General features: G+C 37.1%; 1 protein-coding gene across 1 annotated transcript in view; it reads right to left on the bottom strand.

Moving 5' to 3' along the window:
* Positions 1–19,242, bottom strand: part of map3k5 (mitogen-activated protein kinase kinase kinase 5) — a 79,717-nt gene that overhangs the window by 11,099 nt on the left and 49,376 nt on the right. Inside the window, exons 14-24 of the mRNA XM_008397315.2 lie at positions 16,628–16,709; positions 15,605–15,738; positions 13,146–13,273; positions 12,893–13,029; positions 11,707–11,812; positions 8,514–8,671; positions 6,083–6,260; positions 4,514–4,531; positions 3,172–3,349; positions 1,786–1,954; positions 1,530–1,715 (exon numbers count right to left, since the gene is read on the bottom strand). Of these exons, the coding sequence (XP_008395537.1) occupies positions 1,530–1,715; positions 1,786–1,954; positions 3,172–3,349; positions 4,514–4,531; positions 6,083–6,260; positions 8,514–8,671; positions 11,707–11,812; positions 12,893–13,029; positions 13,146–13,273; positions 15,605–15,738; positions 16,628–16,709 (1,474 nt within the window). The remainder of the gene's footprint in view (positions 1–1,529; positions 1,716–1,785; positions 1,955–3,171; positions 3,350–4,513; positions 4,532–6,082; positions 6,261–8,513; positions 8,672–11,706; positions 11,813–12,892; positions 13,030–13,145; positions 13,274–15,604; positions 15,739–16,627; positions 16,710–19,242) is intronic.

Below are 19,242 nucleotides of genomic sequence, written 5' to 3'. Positions count from 1 at the left end.
AGGAAGGTAAGTTTTTTTGTACTTTGGTTTATTTACTTTTGATTAGGTAAGCTTCTCTTATTATTTAGATAGGTTCGTTTTGTTTGTTGTTTTCGGCGATAGCTCACTCTGAAGCCAGGTACTCCAGTTGTAACATCTTGATAAAAAAAAAGATATATCTTTTTAAAAATAAATCATTATCAACTGTTCAATTTTGTGTGTGTCGGATGTTGAGATCGGCAGAGGATGGATCCTTCATGTTGCGACCTGGCCCCCTAGACTGGTCGTAACACAAGACATTTCCATATTATAGGTGAAATAATCTTCCATACTTTCTCATCAATATTAAGGAATTTATTGACTTAAAACTCGTATTTCTTGCTGAAAAGTTACCTTTTAGATAGTTTTGTCTTACTTCAAATATACTAAGATATATCTGTACTAAAATCAGGACCAAAAATACTTGGAAAGATTTTGTGATTTTGCAGCGTATATCTTCTAAAATAGATTTTTTAAAAATATATTTTCATCCAAACTTGACGCAGCGACGACCAGCAGGAGGCGTCAGAGCTCCACTTTCTGCTTTAGGTTATGCAATACCCCTCACTAATATGAAAACAACAATTTGCTCATGAGTCGTTTCATCTACATTTCTAAAGGGGAGAGAGCAGATGAGCCTGTTTGCAGAAGGCTCAATTACTCCTGGCAGATCCCCTTTTTTCACTGAAGTATTTTCAGATTTCTGTCTGAAATCTGTGCAGAACTGGAGGAGAATAAAGAGGCAGCTTGCTGCTGAATGCAGCAGATGTAGAAGGCATGAAACATTCACACCCAAGTGTTCAGAGGTTGACAGAAAGGCGAGAGGCACCTCTGCCTCCAAAGGGGGATGGATAATAGACAGGAAATCACATGACTGGTTGGGAAACTGGTTTTTAGGCCTTATAAATAGAAATTACATTTTGCAATCATTAACTTCAATGTGTTTTATTTTTTGGATCATATAGGAAAAGTAAGCAAAAATAAAGTAGTGAAATATAGGGTTGAAACGATTAATCGTGATTAATCAATTTTTGAAATAATCATCAATTAATATAATAATCAATTAAAAAAGCCATTACTGTACAAACAAATAAATACATTTTCCATTTAAGATTAACAAACATCCTTACATGGCGGTTTTAGCTTCACCTAGTTCAAATTAGTTTTATTTAACAATAATAATAAAATATTTGTATTATTTTTCATAATAGAAATATTAATAATCGATTAATCATGATTGATCCGATTAATCACTTTTATTTTAAATGCAAACAGTATATATATGTTTTGCACAGTTTTTCCTTAATTACTGCTCTGAATATGTTGTTTTTGTCACTAACGAGCCTTTTTATTAAGTCTCTATAATCCAGTTGACGATTATTTTAATAATCAATTAATCACGATTAATCGTGATTAATCATTTCAGCCCAGAAATGAAGTGTTGGGGTTGTTTTAGTTTGGGTGTATTTTGTGATGCATTTTGTGCGCCGCGCCGTGTTGAACAGACTCACAGCATCCTGGAAGCTGAACAGCACGACCTGCAGCTGGCTGATGGCGGTGCTGTCAAAGTCCAGCTCCAGCTTGAGCTGCGACAAGGTGGTGGCGATGATTTTCCTGTCGGCCACGCGGACAAAGTCGGCCAAACTCACGACGAGGGTGGAGATGTGCTGAGCCTTCAGCTTCATTTCCTCAGAGCCCTGGAGGTCAATTTGAGTCATTAAATCAGATGCTGATATTTCCTTCCGGAGATTTTCGTCCAACACCCACCTGCGTGAGAGCCTCCATCAGGTTTCCTACCACCTTGTCCTGGTCCTCGGTCAGGATGCGGTTCAGGGTGGCCCGCCTCTCGCTGTCCTTCCGGAGCATAAAGAACCCGGTGTCTTTCTCATCAGGAGACGGAGGTGCGCTGTGGTCCTCGAAGTTTTCCACTGGAATGCTGAGAATAACGTTTGAAAATGTCGATTTAAAATCATAATTTCATTAGGCAGGTGCTTCTAAAACATAAGAAGTGGCCATGACACTTAACAATAGGCGTTTCATAATCAAACTCCAGTCTGTTTGCCTAGAAAGTCCGGTTCGTTTGGGGACGTCTGAATGTGCAACTGAACTCTGATCCGGACCAAGAAAAACCACATCTAGTCCGCCCAAAATCCTAAGTCTTGGTTCGGTTGAAGTGAACTCTGGTTTGGAAACCATTCCAAAAACAGGAAGTGGACTATAACGCAAGGTATTCTGGGTAAATACAACCAAAACAAATGCGAGAGGCTAGCGCTAGCTGGGGAAATGGCTGGCKGTCTTTTACCAAAGACAGAAAAAAAAATCCCAAATCTGAGGCTACTCCATTTCTGTTTACATTTTGTGAAGAAGGAAGGAATCAGTGTCTTCTTCAGAGGTTTGTTTTTATATGGGAATGACTTTATAACATGAAGTAAAGCTCAGCAAAGTCAAATTTGCACAGAACCCCCCACCCCTTAAATTAAATATAGTACTCAGGTACCATGAAGGAAATAATAATAATTACAAACAAGGTTTTTGTCTTATTTTAAGTGAATAATTTAAATATCATTGTTGAAAAAGTACTAGTTATTAATACTTTTTAAATCAATACTAAAGTAATGACTGCATCAAGTTTGAATGAAAATCTTCATAAAAATCTATTTTAGGACATACACTGCAAAAACAGAAAATCTTTCCATGTATTTTAGGTTTAATTTCACATTCAAATATTTTAGTCCACTTCAAATACAACTAAAATAACTTACAGGTAACTTTTCAGCAGGAAACATGAGTTTGTTTCATGTGAAAAATCTTCTTAATGTTGATAGAAACTACTAGTTGCATTGGCAGATTATTTCATTTATATCATGGGAAAAATGTCTTATAAATAAAATAATCTGCCAGTTGAAGTAGCAGTTTCTTATCAGTATTAAGGAGGTTATAAGTTAGTTTTGTCTCATTTCAGGTTTGCCAAAATATCTGCGCTGGAAAGTAGACCAAAAATACTGGGATAGTGTTTATGTTAAAACTGTTTACATTTGAGACATTACAAACCTTTAGCAGCTTTTAACAGTATAAGACGTTAAAAACTGTACAAGAGGTCATTTCTTTTCAAAGCAGAAATCGGACCCCGCTGACCCGCTCCAGTCACTCTACCTGAGGAAAAGCGGCCTCTGTCCCTTGATGTCTCTCTCGCTGTAGCACTTGACGCTGGGCTTGAAGCTGAACGGGTTCGTGTTGAGGTCGTTGTCGGGGGAGACGGAGCCGTACTCGCTGCTGCTGCTGGTGTCCTCCACCACCACCGGCACCGGCAGGGAGATGCTGCGCAGGTACTCTGGACGACGAAACGAAACGGTTAATACACTCCCAAAACTTACACACAGCAAATAATCTGAACTATAGTCAAAAATATCTGCTTAAGTTTAAGGAAACGCCTGTTATTCTGCATAAAAAACACCTTGAATGCTGCAAAAAAAACTAAATCTCAAGTATTTTTGGTCTCGTTCAGATGCACTAATCTGTCTCATCAGTGCTGAAGATGGAAACTTTGTGTTTAATTCAAATTCAATCAAATAAAGAGTGACCTAAATCAAATAAATCCAAATAAATCAGTGCAGTGGTTTCTGTTCTTTCAATAAAGAAAACATGCAAAATGTGTTTAAAGTTTACGGTCAAATTCAGTTCCTACAAAAAAAAAAAAAATCTGACCATTTTCTTTGTTTAATTAAAATATTTTATGCTTTGTTTACTGTTGAGCAGGAACGGTTTACTCTGAATAAAATTTTCACTGTTTTAGTTTGAAAAGAAGAAAAAATTTGGCCAAAAGGTAGTTTATAAAAAAAAGTTTGGACACCCCTGGTTAAGTTTCTGGCGCAAATATCTACTTGAAATAAGACAAAACTAACTTAAAAGTAACTTTTCAGTAAGATATAGGAGCTTGTTTTAAGTGAATAATTCCTTAATATTGATGAAAAAATTATAGTTCATGGGCAGATAATCTCATTTATAACATGGGAAAAATTTCATGTTATAATAGAAATAATCTGAAACAAACAGTTTTTCATATAAGGACTTATTGACTTGTAAATTCATTTCATCTCATTTCCAGTGTAATAACTTATTTGCACTAAAACCTGGACCAAAAGTACTTGGTAAGATTTTCTCTTTTTGCAGGGAAGAGAATAAATGTACTGAGGAAGAACAAGCAGACAGACATCTATTGTGACTTTGCTTCACGTTTATGAAGACTGGTTGTATCTTCACACATCCTGAAGCAAATTACAGCAAATGATTTCACTTTACAAGCATCTTAAAAACTCTTGAATGTGGAAAAAGTTGCTTATAGCCTATTTCAGGTTCTTGGAAAGTGGGGGAGTCGAAGAGAGTGGCAGGAACAGAAATGTAAACTGTGGTTAAGACGCCGGTTTAGACTAACCAGATGTTCCAAGCAACTGAAATCCAGTTAAAAGTAGAACGTTTAGTGGTAAATGTGTCTCACCTGATCCAGACGAAGGAGCTGCAGGGAGGAAGCAGAAATTTTAAAGTTTCATTAGAAAAAAACAGGACAGGATTAAACATTTCCGAACACGCAGCTCACAGTGCAGCTTTAAAGCCGTTTCCTAATCTTCTGCACTGGATTCAAACCTCCAGAGATTTTATATTGAGTTTAAATTCACATCAACTACAAGGGAGGAAGGATGTGGCTGCAAATCTGAAAATCAGTTGCTTGGGAAGGAGTTATCTACAAGAAGAGCTGTTGTCAAAAACTTGATCTGTGGTCCATCTTTGGGCTTAATGCAGAATTTCTTTCTGCATTAGCAGGTTGAAGCTGCACAACATTGTTCTAGTTTTTAAGACACTTTTTCTACTAGGCAGTGTTTTTTGAAAGCTTTCTCTTAATCTTTACATTTAACCTCCTTTATAAGGGTGTTTTTACACTGGTAGATTTGGTTCGATTGGGAATAAAATGGAAACATTTGTCACATTTTAAATGCTGCAGATTGCTTTCACATTGCTCTGTGTCAAACGAACCAAACGCTCTGAAAAACCTGTTCCCTCAGTGGCCTGTGGGGGCGCTGCAGCAAGAACTACTGAAGGAAATGACACAAAAACCTCTGAAGAAGACACTGAGCGCAACTTCCTTCTTCACAAAATATAAGTAAAGCCTAAAAAGCATCAGATTTTATCAGTTGTAGGATTTTTCTTTTGTCACTGGCAAAAGACAACAAGCTATTTATCCTGGTAGCTCTAGAGGTGTTTGTTTTGGTTGTGCTTACCCAGAATTCCCTGCACTATAGTTACTTCCTGCTTTTGGAGCAGTATCTGATCCGCTTGCATTCACATATGCATTCGAACTGCACCAGAGTTCACTTCACTCCCCAAACAAACCGGACTTTCAGAGCAAACAAACTAGATGCTTCAGTCAAACTCCAAACAGGGCTGGTGTGACTGCAGCTTTCACACCAACCCTGTTTGGTCCATTTTAATCAAACTCTAGCTTGTTTGTTTGGAAAGTTTGGTTCGTTTGGTGAGATGTGACCAAAAAAGTGAAAACTTTGCCTAAAAACCTGCGTCTTCGTTTGGTTGAAGTGAACTCTGGTGCGGTTCGAATGCAAACATGAATGTAAACTGACTGGATACCGCTTCAAAAGCAGGAAGTGGTCTGCAGCACAAGGAATTGTGGGTAAATACAACCAAGGCAAATGTAGAGAAGTAGCTTGTGGTTGTTTTTAACCAAAGACAAAAGAGAAATCCTACTAAAATCTGACGCCACTCCATTATTGTTTACATTTTGTGAAAAAGAACATTCCACTCATGTCTTCTTCAGATGTTTTTGTGTCGTTTCCTTCAGTAGTTGTCGATGCAGCGCCCCCACAGGTGAGGAGGAGAACAGGTTTGTTAATGTTTGGAACATTTGATGCAGTGCAGAATGAAAGCGAACCGCAGCAGCTGAATATGTAACAAATATTGCACTAATTGAACCGGATTATCGGGTGTTAAAACACCCTAAAGCTCCACATTTAAGGCCAACGGTTTAGCGAGCCAGAACTTGGCGGGTCGTACAAACCTGTGAGGCCCGTCCTGCTCTTCTTCCTGCGGCTGGTGACGGTGAGGAACTCGTCGGTGAGCAGGTCAACGGCGGTGGAGCGCCGATCCGGGTCGGGCTCAAAGCAGCGCAGGATGAACGCTTTGGCCTCTGGCGACATCGTGTCTGGGATTTCTGGATGGATCTTGAACATACCGACCTGCAAAAGAAGGTCAGAAAATCTAATCCTGTGTGGTGTATGTTTAAGAAATGAGTCATGTCACCCTTTAGGAGTTAATAACGGAGAAAATTTCATAGGAAAACAAAGTCAGTGCTACAAAAACTATTTCTTTCGTTAAGCCTTAAGATTGTTGATTCAGGTTTAGATGAAGATGAGAGAAAAACAACATGAGGTTGTGACTTCAGTCTTTAAAATGAGCCCAATGATTTATTTTTTCCCTCCTTTTTAAAAGGTACAGTAGGTACACATTATACCTTCTTTATAGATTCAATGTACTTCAATTAAATCCCATCATATGGAAAATTCCCCAGTTGGGAGCTTTTACATGAACACCATAATGATTTCCAGACATCCAACAAGCCTCCTCCATTGTCCTTAATAGGATACACGTGGTTAGGAAAAACAATTCGCTGCTTTGGTGAGCTTCAACTTTCCATCCACAGCCGATACGCCATTTAAACTCACAGAATAAATAAAAAACAAAGGAAGAAAAAGGCTCTGCAGCTCGTCAGAGTTCCTCCCTGGAGGCCACACATGTCTGTTTGTGTTCAAACAAACATTTGGGCTCGATCGTGTTGCAGCCCACAGGTGGCAACACAATGCAGGTGCAAAATAGCTGGTTCACTTATTATTTGTTACTCTTACCAACCAGCATCTTCACAGGGTTTTTTGTATTTGTTCTGGGTTTGATGCATTTACACCAGAATATCTCTCCTTCTGAATGACTGAATGTTCCCATGCTGATAAAATGAAAGTGAATATCTGATTTAGCTTTTCTTCTTAACTTTCAGACTTAGATGAACACATTTTCTTTGATTGATAGACTCCTTTCTGCATTTAAAGACCGATTGAGATCCGGTAATTATCATCTGGCTTTCTGTCAGTTTATGCTGCACCTTCTCAGGTAACACTGAATGAGATTTTCTGAAGTGTAAAAACAGCAGCTTTCAGTCTGGGAGTGTGCATTTCCCTTTCAGTGCAGTTATTTTACAGATCAAGACAGACAAGGCAAACTGGTTTCAGGAGCCGTTGCATTAAAGCGATTATGATGACAACAGGAAGGTGCCGATGTAACGTTGGCCTAAAGCAACAAAGTAGATTATGAAAAGGACTGCATGCAAAGGTGTGAACTATTTGATGTCCTACAAGATGATTATGTGTCAGCAAATAAGATAAATATTTCAAAAACACCAAAATGTACAAAACAGACAGATATTAAAAAGCCCCAAATAATTAATAAATGGCCCATATTTGTATAAATTTACCATAGCAGGTCTTAAGAGTCCTCTACTGCAAATATGAGGTCATGGTTCAAATCCATATAGGTTGCCCCTTCGAGTTTCTGCTGTAAGTGGAGGATCTAAATTTACGTTTTGCACATTTTTGTACTTGCATTCGGGTCTCAACTGCTTCTACAAAAACTCAAGTACTTAAAAAAAAAAAACAAGCCGGTCGTTTTGTGGCGTGAAGTTAATGTTTTTTGGTGTCTGGAAAACGAGCTGTTTCAAAAACCTCCTGACGGGAACTGTGCCGTTACCTAGCAACCCAAACTGAGCTCCGGCACGTTTGGTCAGCTGGTTTTATTGCTGTATGCGCGGTACAATGGCTGCTGGAAAAGTGTTTTGTTGTTGATTTACCATCCAGAAACCAGTTGCTGCTTTCTTGGTTGTGCAGGAGGCTCCACTGCTGCACTTCAAAGATGTGCGGTTGCGCATCTGTCTGCAGCCATTTTCATGTGCGAGTGTAAAGGTTGCGTTGGGGGTGTGGCCAGCAGCAGCTTGTTTAGATTTAAAGTGCCAGAGCCCTAGAACAGCTCATTCTGAAAGAATCTCAAAAGAAGCAGAACTAACCAGACTAAAATCTGATTATCTACGAATGATTTTGTGCAAAAAAAAAAAATTATGAATATGCTTTGCATAGACATATCTAAACTTGTTCAAGGGAACAGAACATTTCACCTTTAAGCATCTTGTTGAATACAAACCTCTCAATTTACCGGTTCGTTTACGTTGCAGGTCTCACTCCAAGTTTTAAAGCAAAGACTTGACAATAAAGATGCACAACATGGGATGATATTATTTTGCTTTAGGGGATTTTTGAGCAAAATCTGATTCCACATCAGATAAAAATCATACAGAAATGTAGAAAATACTGACTTACAGTACCTCTGTGTGGTCCCAGTTGTTTCTATTACCATCACTACAATCCATTTCAGCTGCTAACGTTTCTCACCTTGAACATGGCGGCTTGTGGTTCTCCTAGCTCATAAAACGGCGGTTTTCCAGTTGCCATCTCGATGATGGTGCAGCCCAACGACCAGATGTCTGCCGGTTTGCCGTATCCTCTCGGGCCTTTGTCTATAATTTCAGGGGCCATATACTGCAGTGTGCCTGAAGAAGAAATAACACACAGATGATGAAGTTTTCCTCCGTTTTACTGCACAGACTGAATAAATAAGCAGGTTATAAAAAATAGTCAAATCCCTGGAACTTTTTTACACCACAACAATAAACTTCCAAGTATTTTATTGGGATTTTAAGTGATGATTCAACAGAAAGTGAAGTAGAATGTGAACTTTTACAAATAAAACTCTGAAAAGTGTGGCATGCATTTGTATTTGGTTTCCCTTTACTAAAAAATCAGTTTAAATCACCTAATAAACTAAAAAGTTATTTGCACTAACCCTAAAGAACTAATCATAAACTCAAGTTCCACTAAAGCACGACAACAACACAATATTTAGCAGAAGCTAATGCTAAAGCGCTAACTTCGATTATAATTACATGGACATTATAATTCACATGTTTTCCATCTTTTTCTCCATTACCTGTATTTTATTTTGTTCCTGTATGTTTCTTGTTTGAAATAAAGTTATTGCGAAAATAAAAAGTAGAAAATGTAACGAAAGGAAATGGAACTACAGCCTTCACTCCCTTCAAAATAAGAGAATGGAGATAAATGTATAAAGTTTATATCCTTAACAGTCGATAAGCAAAACTTCAAATGTTGAACTTTATTCAGCTAAAACTTTACAAAACAGCCAAATAAATAATTAGTTTCAAATTTGGACTATAAATACATGAACATATATACAAGTGTTACTAGTGCAGGTAAAAAAATAAAATAAAATAAACAAATGAATAAAAAAAAAATGTCCCATTAAGAACCTTTTATTATCCATTTATTAATTGGTTCGTCCAAATAAATAAGCAACAGATCAGCCCTACACTGTATTGACGTTAATTAAAGCAGATTTTCACACGTACATGTTAAAAGTATTTTTTAGCTGCAGACGCATATTTACTACTATGTGATTGCTTTTTACTTCACTGATTAACAAAATAATTTAATTGTTTATTTGCATCCTTTAATGTATTTCTAATATTTTTTGTAAAAAGTCTTATATGGTTAAATGAAAAATCTGCAGAATGTGTAATTTCTTATCCGATTAATCGCCAGAACAATCGATTAATCGATTGCTAAAACAATCGTTAGTTGCAGTCATTGAGGTTTGTTTTTTCAGAATGAAAAGGTTTAATGGATGCGAGTACTTTTTCAAAGCACAGTACCATTTCCCAACAGCGCATCAGGTAAAGAAACGTCACCGCTGGGTGGAAGAGCTGATGTAAACACCAGAAATAGCTTCTATTAGAGATAATCATAAATTAACTCGACTCTGAAGCGATGACACGGTTCCTGAAAGTCTCCATTCAGAGCCTCGTGTGAAGTAACAGCTAAGAGACTCTAATCCCGACTCTAAAGAAAGATTTTCTCATCCCAGCTGAAAGGACTCCTTTGTTCTATAAATAACCTGCTAGGTGCTTATTTGCTGCATTTAGCAGTCTGTGCATTCAGCTAAAAACAGCCGCTGACGCATTTATAGAAGGCGTGGGCTGCTACATCAAGGAGAAGCCCAGTTTCCCAAAAGAGTCCCACCTTTCAGGGTGAGTCCCTGTCTGCTCCAGATGGCCTAATTCATGAGGTCAAACTGAGCCACACTGGGCTGCTTTTGTGTTGACACAATCCTGCTTGATCTGACCACAGGCTGAAACCCAGAGGCTCCAAATAGCAACAGACGGCTATTTTTAAGGACTTCGCTGGCAGTTCAGCGGAGGAACACGGGATTAACTCTTTAGAAAGGGACACATCATCTCACCAAGTACTTTTGATCTAGCTTTCTGTGCAAATATAATTCAAGTTTCAATTTTCAGCAAGATATACGAGCCTATTTTAAGTCAGTAATCAATAAATATTGATTAAAAAAAAGTACTAGTTTAACTGGCAGATTATTTCACGTTTATGTTTTAAGTAAAATAGTGGTACTAGTCCTTTAATTAAATCAATATTAAGGAATTATTGACTTAAAACAAGCTCCTATATGTTGCTTAAAAATGACTTATTTTCTGAGTTGGGTAGTAACTAGTCACATTTACTCAGTTACATTTATGTGAGTAACTTTTTGGGAAAACAATAATACTTTTAGGAGTATTTCTACTATGCTGTACTTCTTACTTGTACTTCAGTAACTTTGTTATGAATTATCTACGGAAGAATGTAAGTGCCAATGAAAAAAACAAAAAAGAATTCAGATTTTTGATCGTAGAAGATTAAAGTCAGAATTCTGACCAATAAAAAAGACAAAAATAATAATAATAAAAAATATCAGAATACCTTTTTTTCCCAGTGGCACTAATCCTCTTCTGTAGATACTTCATAATAAAATGATTCAAGTAAAAGTAAAAAGCATAAATGTAGCAAAAATACTCCTAAAAGGTAAATGTAATTGAGTAAATGTAACTAGTTACTACTGAACTCTTCTTACAAGCTAACTTTTCAGCTTTTTACCATTTCTATTTTCTTGGCCATAATTCTCTTCCATAAGTAGATTTACTTTTTCTTGCGTAACATTTCTCAAGTTCCCCAAAAGAAGAACAAGGTTGTGTCAACCAAAGATTGGCAAGACACAAAGCTGCATTATTTTTAAAGTTTCATAAATTTCATATTGAAAGAAACTGATTTCAAAATATATGTTATTTGTTCTTAGTCATGTTATATGTATTAATTATTCTCATTTTGGTCTGTAAAATACCAAACTTTCCACTTATTTTTGTCCATCTGATGATGTAATTTAAAAATTTTAAATTATTGATATATTGATCAGTTATTCAAGTCTCCTTATTACTAAATACTTTTTAAATTTTACTTGAGTCATTTCTTGGACAACTGCTTTCAGATACTCGCCTGTCTTTTTTTTTTTTTTTTTACGTTAGTTCTGTACTAGAAACAAAACAAACACTTTTGTGTTTTTGCAGTGCAGAGCGGCTGGTTCCGTTTATTCAGTTTTTTTCTGTTTTGGCAGGAATCTTGAGAGCCCTTCGTTTTACAAATGTTTTGTAAAAACGGAGAGAAAGAACTGGGTCAGTACCTGTGAAGGTTTCAGTGCAGGGGTTGATTCCAGCCAATCTTTTAGATGTGCCAAAATCTGATATCTTCAGGACGCCGCTGTAGGTGTTGATGAGGACATTATCACCCTGCGAAAAAAATAAAAAAGCCCAGAATATTTTAAATGTTAGTCAATATAAATAAATGCTTGCAAATTGCTAAAAACGAAAAAAGTATTCCTCGTTTTATATTCCTTTTTTAATAGCACAAACAATTTAAAAGAAACAAATATTTAAATGTGCACATATTTTCATGCCTTTCTTGAATGGCATGTTCTCTTGTCTTACCCATTTTGAAGAGTGGCTAAGTGGTATTTTTTCCTTGGCAAGCACATGTTCTTATATTAAAGACCGAATTAAAAAATAATTTATTCTAATAAAAAACATATTTATTTCAGTCTGTTTCTGGGTTTTAAAGATGAATTTTTACTTTTTTTAGTAAACAATCTAGAAAACAGCAACTTCTGAAGGCCAACAAGAATAAAAAGAATATAGAATAAATACATGAACACAAGTTCTAACGACAGAATAACGTAATGTCCTGGATAAAATGTAAAGAGAAAATCTTTGCAAATGAACAAATGTTTTTATACTGAGAGGAAAAATGACGTTGGGAAAAAAAACACAAAGTTTTCTCATGAGTTTTAGTCATTTCTCTCAAGTTGCTTAAATTATCTATTTAATTAAAGATTTATTTACATTTAGTGATTAGAAATATATATTAAAAAAAATAGAAATTTGTTTTCCAACACATCTCTTTACCACAAAATTTGCAATAATAAAATAATTGCTTTATATAAAACGGATTCTAAATATCAGTAACTTATTTTAAAATAAGGATTTCCAGTCTGAGCTAACCAACAGGAACACAGCAAGTGGTTTTATTATGGCAAGTCAGCAACAAGTGATAAAACCAGCTGACTAAACTTGCTTGGGTTGCTAAGCGACGGGCTGGGGTTGCTAGGCAACGGCCTACAGAATGCGGCTCAACAATCTGGAGGTTTTTGAAAACGACTCGTTTTCCAGACAATAAAAAACATTAACTTATTGCAGGGTGTTTTTTAAGCACCTTGACTGTTTTCAGAAGCAGTAGACACCAAAATGGAAGTACAAAAAAATATGAATTTTGTATAATATGTCCGGTTTGAGTCGTATGACGGCAGCAGCCACCTTGATGTCTCTGTGAGCGATCAGGTTGTCGTGCAGGTATTTGAGCCCCTCCAGGATCTGCCGGGTGTAAAAACCGATGGTGGGCTCGTTGTTTTTCAGAGGGCCCCACTTGGACCTCAGCAGCGCCGACAGGCTCCCTGAACACAAATAAGACGAGGATCAACGTCCACTCTGACCCAAAACCAGCAGCAGAGGATCGATCAGCCAGAACATTCAGAGTTTGCATTTCTAAATGCAAACGTTTTGTTCTCACCTCCAGGCACCTGCTCCATGAAGATCTTGATGAAGCCGTTCTCGCTGATGGAGCCCAGGTACTGGACAATGTTCTTGTGCTTCAGGTGTTTGTGCAGAGCGATTTCCTCGTGCAGCGGCTGAGAATACCTGCATTATTTAAAAAATGTATCATTTGTACAAAATGCATCACTTTTGCAAAGTAAAGGACAATACATGATTGGCAAAAATGGAGAAATGTGTTGACTTTTCCAAGACTGGAAGGACAAAATGACATAATTCCAGAAGTAGGTAGAGGAGCCAAAAACTGTTTTCAAATAAGAGTAGAAATAATTAAACATATTTTTACTCAAGTAAAATTAAAACGTAACCGTCCAAGAAATTACTCAAGTAAAAAAGAATTTGATAAAAAGTACTGAGTAACTGATCAAATTATCATTTAATATTTAAAAATTACATAATCATAATCAGCATAAAGTTAAGTGGATATTTTGGTATTTTAAGGATGAAAATGACAATAATAAAAATAAGAAATAAGAAAATTTTCCCAAGTCAGTTACTTTCAATGAAAAAAAAAAACTTATGAAACTGAATTTTTGGTTTGTTTTTCAATCACAAATATCAAAAATGTATTTAGTTAAATAAATAAAATTTAAAAAGTAAGATGCGGCTAAAAGTTTAAGCATTTAAATTAATAAAATTCTATATTTTAATATATTAATAAATAATAGAAAATTTAGAGAGATTTAGAGAAAACGGGTTTTCCCTGAAGCATTTTGGCTTTCAGTTGGATGTAAAATTGTTGCCTTTTGTTCTGCATAGGAAGAACATTTTGCAGCTCTGTCCTCTCAGTGCACATTTCCTTTCAGGTGACAGAAGCAGAAAAGGCAGATCCAGACACCGAAAACCCAGAAAACCGAGTCTGAGCTGCAGAGCGACTCCAGAAACCTGAGCAGAACAAAAGATCCCTGTAGGTTGAAGAAATGCCTGCCAGCTATTTCTCCTCACACTCAGCCCCCAGCATGAATCACCCCCTCCGTCCGTCTAGAGATTCCTGTCCTGCTATAAATTATTCACACAGAGTTCTCCGCCGCCGAGCTGCCTGCTGACTTTCTGGTGTGATTAGTGGAGCAAAGTGTGGCACCGGGATCGTCTCGTCTGGGAGACGAGTCTGGTGGCCGGAGATGAGTAGGTGGAACCGCGAGGAGACGGAGTCGGGAATAAAAGGCAGAGGAGAGGTGGTGGAAATTTGCTTTCCCAGCTCTTCACTCAGACAGAAACAAGTTGCTGGAAGCCTGAAGTGACATCGCTAACATGTGATCTCCACTCAACAGAAACGCTGACCGGGATTAAGCTTTTATAGCTGAGGCGTTTGGTAACATCCGACGCCTGGATGGAGTAAAAACGGCATGCTAAATATATTTTACATACTGACGCTTTGCAACTACTTCACTTAATCATTCGAGGCGCCACGAGGGGCAAATGTGCACAAAATTGTATGTCTAATGCTGAAAAAACAAGTTCACAATTCCCCAGAAAACTTGTTAAGCCCGGAGCGCTAGGGCAGCCATTCATCCAGCAGCCTGTCATGTTTTTGAGTTAAAAATGTCTGAAGTTGACAGGAAATTTGAAAATATCACTTGATAGTTATGCGTCATTGTGRAATATTAATCCCTAATCACCAACTATAAAGTTTTAAAGGCAATAATTAAAAAAAAAATTAATAAATCAACAATGCCAAGCCTTAAAACTGCCAAGCAAAGCCTGGTGGCCCGCCAGGCTTATAATACACTGTGGGAAACTCTGCAGTATTTCCATTAAATAAGAAAGACAATTAAAATCACATGTGAAAAAGTTTGTTCATGTGATGACTCTTTCACAAACATCCTCCTCCAACCACTTCCTGTCGTCGCCTTCATCGTTTCTGCCAGTAGTAACATCCGATTTTTGACAACATGACTAAAAATGGAGTGTTTCCATCACAGTTTTGTGAAATACATTGATTTCAATTCAGCTGAAAAACCACCTCAACCTACGGTAGAAATTTTATTTGGAATGGCCGTGTTGCCATTAAGCACATTTTTTTTGTAATTCCAATTTGTGTAATTTTATGGTCAAAGGAAACGCAGCTAGTTTGTACAAGTGTCTTCAAGTATCCAGTGGCGTTCCACAAGGTTCTATCCTAGGTCCCCTTCTTTTTATAACCTATACTAGCAGTAATTTTAATTTTTATGCTGATGACATTCTCATATTGTGTTGCCAATACAGTAAAAAGTGCTTTAAAAGCTACAAGCAGCATCTGATGCGGTTCAGTCCAACTTGAGTCTAAAGTTTGTTTTAAATTCTCAGAAACCTAAATTAAAGTTGTTTTCCATTTATAGGAGGATCCCTAGATCTCTTGATTTTTAATCTGAACTGGTTAAATAAAGGTCAAAACAAACAAAAACAGCAGAAAACCTGCTGTTTGAGCGACCATCTGACCTGCTGTCTCTCTCTGGGATTTCCTTGATGGCGATCCGGACCTGGTTGCTGAGGTCCCGGCCTGCGTAGACGACGCCGAACGTGCCTTTTCCCAGGATCACCCTCTCTCCGTGTTCGTCGTACTCGTAGTCGTACTGCAGAACCAAACAGAAAAAACCCCAAGAGGATTGAAACTGATACTTGCATATGTATGAAACAAATCCAAAGCAACAACTCGGAACAAGTTTTTCTTTTAAGCAACACTTAAACCTCAATATGGAAGCTCATTAAATACGTTTTTTTACTGAATAATGATTAGTTTTTTTATTCAGGAGTCAAAACATGCATGTTGGAGAGAAACTTCTCAGAAACGTGTTTTGTGCCATGCTGAGCGGAAGCAGGCGGAACACTACGTTTTATTTTTTTATTATTTTTTTTTGCAGTAATGAGCTTTTCTTTTCCGTCGCCTCGGCTGCACAGACAGGTGAAAGTTAGCAGCAGGTGCTAAAGCACACAAACAGCAGGAGCAGAAATCCAGGCCTAGTCGCAGCAGGTCTCTAACTGTTCGCAGATGTGCTTCAATTCAGTCTTTATCATGTAAAAGGAAGAGATTTCAATTAGAACATTTCTGAAACTCTAATGAGCAAAAAAAGACAAAAACTTTCTGGAGAAATAATTTAAGCTTTAAATCCGAGGCGTGTTTGCTTTCAGTGAAGGGGAATAAGCACCATTTTCCTTATGAAATACAGAGAGTTTCTCGCTGCTTTGAATAAAACTAACTCACTTCCTGTGACATTTTAAAAGTACTTTTGAAGCAAAACAGGATGTAGCAAAAACAACGACAATTTTACCACATTTCTTCTGTCTTAACGGTGTGGAAAGTGCAACAGTTTGTGGTGAAAAGCAAAGAGATTCACAGAGTAAAGACTAAAACTGAAAAGGTGAATGACTTGTTACAATATAATAAAAACAAACTGTGGCGTGAAATATAAAAAAATACAATTTAACGACTACAGAGAGCTTTAAAATTGGTAATCGTCTCACCTCTAAGGCATCAGTGTCACAGTCTCCTTCTTCAGGACATTTAAAGGCTTCCTCTGTTATACTGTTGACCAGATCGCAGAACCTGCCGAAAACAAGCCGAGTCGTCAAGAAATGCTGAATATAAACAAACTTAAAGGGATCCGTAACCTAAACCTTTTCCAACATGAGCCAGGATTCACATTTTTTCACAAAATGTTTTTTTGAGAATCATTTCCAGCTCAACAATAAAATAAACATAAAATATTTAAAACAAAGAAATTAGTCTGATTTTTTTTTGTAGAAATGTAATATGTAAAATTATTGCTGATCCCAAAAAAAAAAAATCAAAAGGATTTTGTAGGTTTTCCTTATTGCAAGTACGGCAAGCCCTTTGCTAATTTATTTTGGGCTCAACTGAAGAAAACTGAAAAAGATTTAGTCTATTCTCAGCAACAAAAACATGATTTAGGTCACTTTTTATTTGAAAAAGTTTTAATAGTGTCAGAAAGCTTGTTATTAAAAGATTAATACTTTATGTTGTATCTGACATTTTTAATTTATGGGTCATAGTTTTATCATAAATCTGCATCTGCATAGACTACCTGCCCAAGCGAGACAAATTTTAATCATTCAGGGGCCGCAGATGGCCCCCGGGCCACACTTTGGACACCCCTGACTTAATTAGCAAAGTCTGGAGTTTTGCCGTTTATCTTTCATTTAGAAGAATTTCATAAAGAACTAATAAAATGGAGCTTACTACAAAACTGATCACATAGTTTTATAGGACATTTTTAATATCGTCCGGCTTCAGCAACAGTAAGTTGCAATAATATATACTTTATCAAGAAAAACAAAGGTTTCCATTTTTGYCATTTCATTACCATGATAAGAGTTTAGATTCATCGTTATGATAAATTTCAGTTAATGATGTTTAAAACTCCCCAAAACGTTCCTTACCGCCAGGTTTAATACTTTATCCACTGTTTGTTCAATAATAAATACTAAAAAATTAAAAAATATAGTTACTGTGTGCAGCTTGGTGGATAAAAAAACAAAAAAAAAATCACTCTCCTTTATCTGACCTGAGCACATAACAACTGCAAATGTTTTTCCAAGAGAAATATTTGTGTTTTCTGCAACCGCCTGAAGACACAGAACAAGTGAAGATGTCAAAACAAGAAAAAATAAAACTACATAGACTATACGAGATTAAATATCCTGCCATAGGAAAATTTAAAAAGGTATGCAAGGCCAACTTATTTTATTTTTTCCAATTGATTTTAAACACTTTAATAACCTTTTAAGGCCCAAGTTTCAAATCTCCACCTGGATATTTTTTGTTTATTCTAATTGTACAAAGTTCTTTAAATGTTTTGTGAGTAAATATTTTTGCCCATTTCTCCATAACAACTTGTACTTTCATCATCTAGCAGTTATTTAGTCTATTAAAAGAGTGTCATCAGATGAAACTGAAGTAAAACATGCTTCCTGCAACGAAGTGAAATTACCATAACAGCCCGATGTTGGCAGGAAAGAGGAACGTATCAGAGTTACGGTACTGTTAGTCGGTGAAACCTTTCAGCCGATAAGGGTTAGTTTAAGACTTTTAAATATTCACAGACACCAAAACGTCTGTAGAAAACGGCATAAGGTGATATTTAAAATATTTTAAAAAGGTCCTTCTGCAAATGCTGGAACAGATTTCACCAACGTTGAATGTTAGAGGTGTTAGACTGCAGCTGATGTTTCCCTGAAGGGGTTACAGTTTGTTTACTTGCGCACTTCCCACCGCATGCATACAGTGACCTTTGCCGGTTGCACTGCACACAAGCTGCGAGTTAACACATCGAATCATCATGCTGTCATGCACAGCATGCCAGCAGGTGTTCGGTGCCACACGCTTCTTTACATTTACGAGCACACATGCCAGCATTACTGTAAATGCGCAGAAAACAAGCGCTCCACGTCGACGCGCTGTTGTCGGCTTCCTCCTACCTTTTATTTCCCCTGTTTTTACGTCTCTTTTCTCGCTGCCACTCCAGAGGAACCAGAAGCAGCATAATAGCAGCAGCAGGCATGAGTCACTTACTCTCACACTCCAGATAATGGCACAGGAAGCCTCAGATGTGAGAGTCACAAGTCGGAACGCACTGCTTCAAAGAGCAGCTGGCGGGGAACATGACGGTGTGCAAATTAAAGAAGATGGTTTATAGGAGAGAGACATATTTCCCACCAGGATACGGAGCTGACAGGAGTGAAACGAAGGGGGAAAAACTCTAAAAATTTAGATGAATTATCGTCTAAACGGCAGATGATGTCCAGAGAGATTTCACAAATGGCTAAAATGTAGAAATTTTCAGCATTTCTTAAAGCAGGAGGTGTAAAATATATCACTGATTGGTTTGCAGCAAACTAGGATTAAAGGTACATCTTCTGGTGGAGTACCACAGGGTTCTCTACTCGGCCCAATTCTCTTTAATTTATTATTCCAATTCCTAAAATAATCAGACAACATGGGATACATTTCCACTGCTATGCTGATGATATGCAGCTATATTTATCCAGAAATCCTGATGAAATATACCACGTCTGGAAAACATAAAAACCTGAATGACCCAAAGTTTTTAAATTCTGTT

This window comes from Poecilia reticulata, linkage group LG21 (genome assembly GCF_000633615.1).
Source record: "Poecilia reticulata strain Guanapo linkage group LG21, Guppy_female_1.0+MT, whole genome shotgun sequence".
Classification (NCBI taxonomy): domain Eukaryota; kingdom Metazoa; phylum Chordata; class Actinopteri; order Cyprinodontiformes; family Poeciliidae; genus Poecilia; species Poecilia reticulata.
The sequence above is the reverse complement of the archived record's forward strand: the minus strand, read 5'-3'. Positions and strand labels throughout refer to the sequence as shown.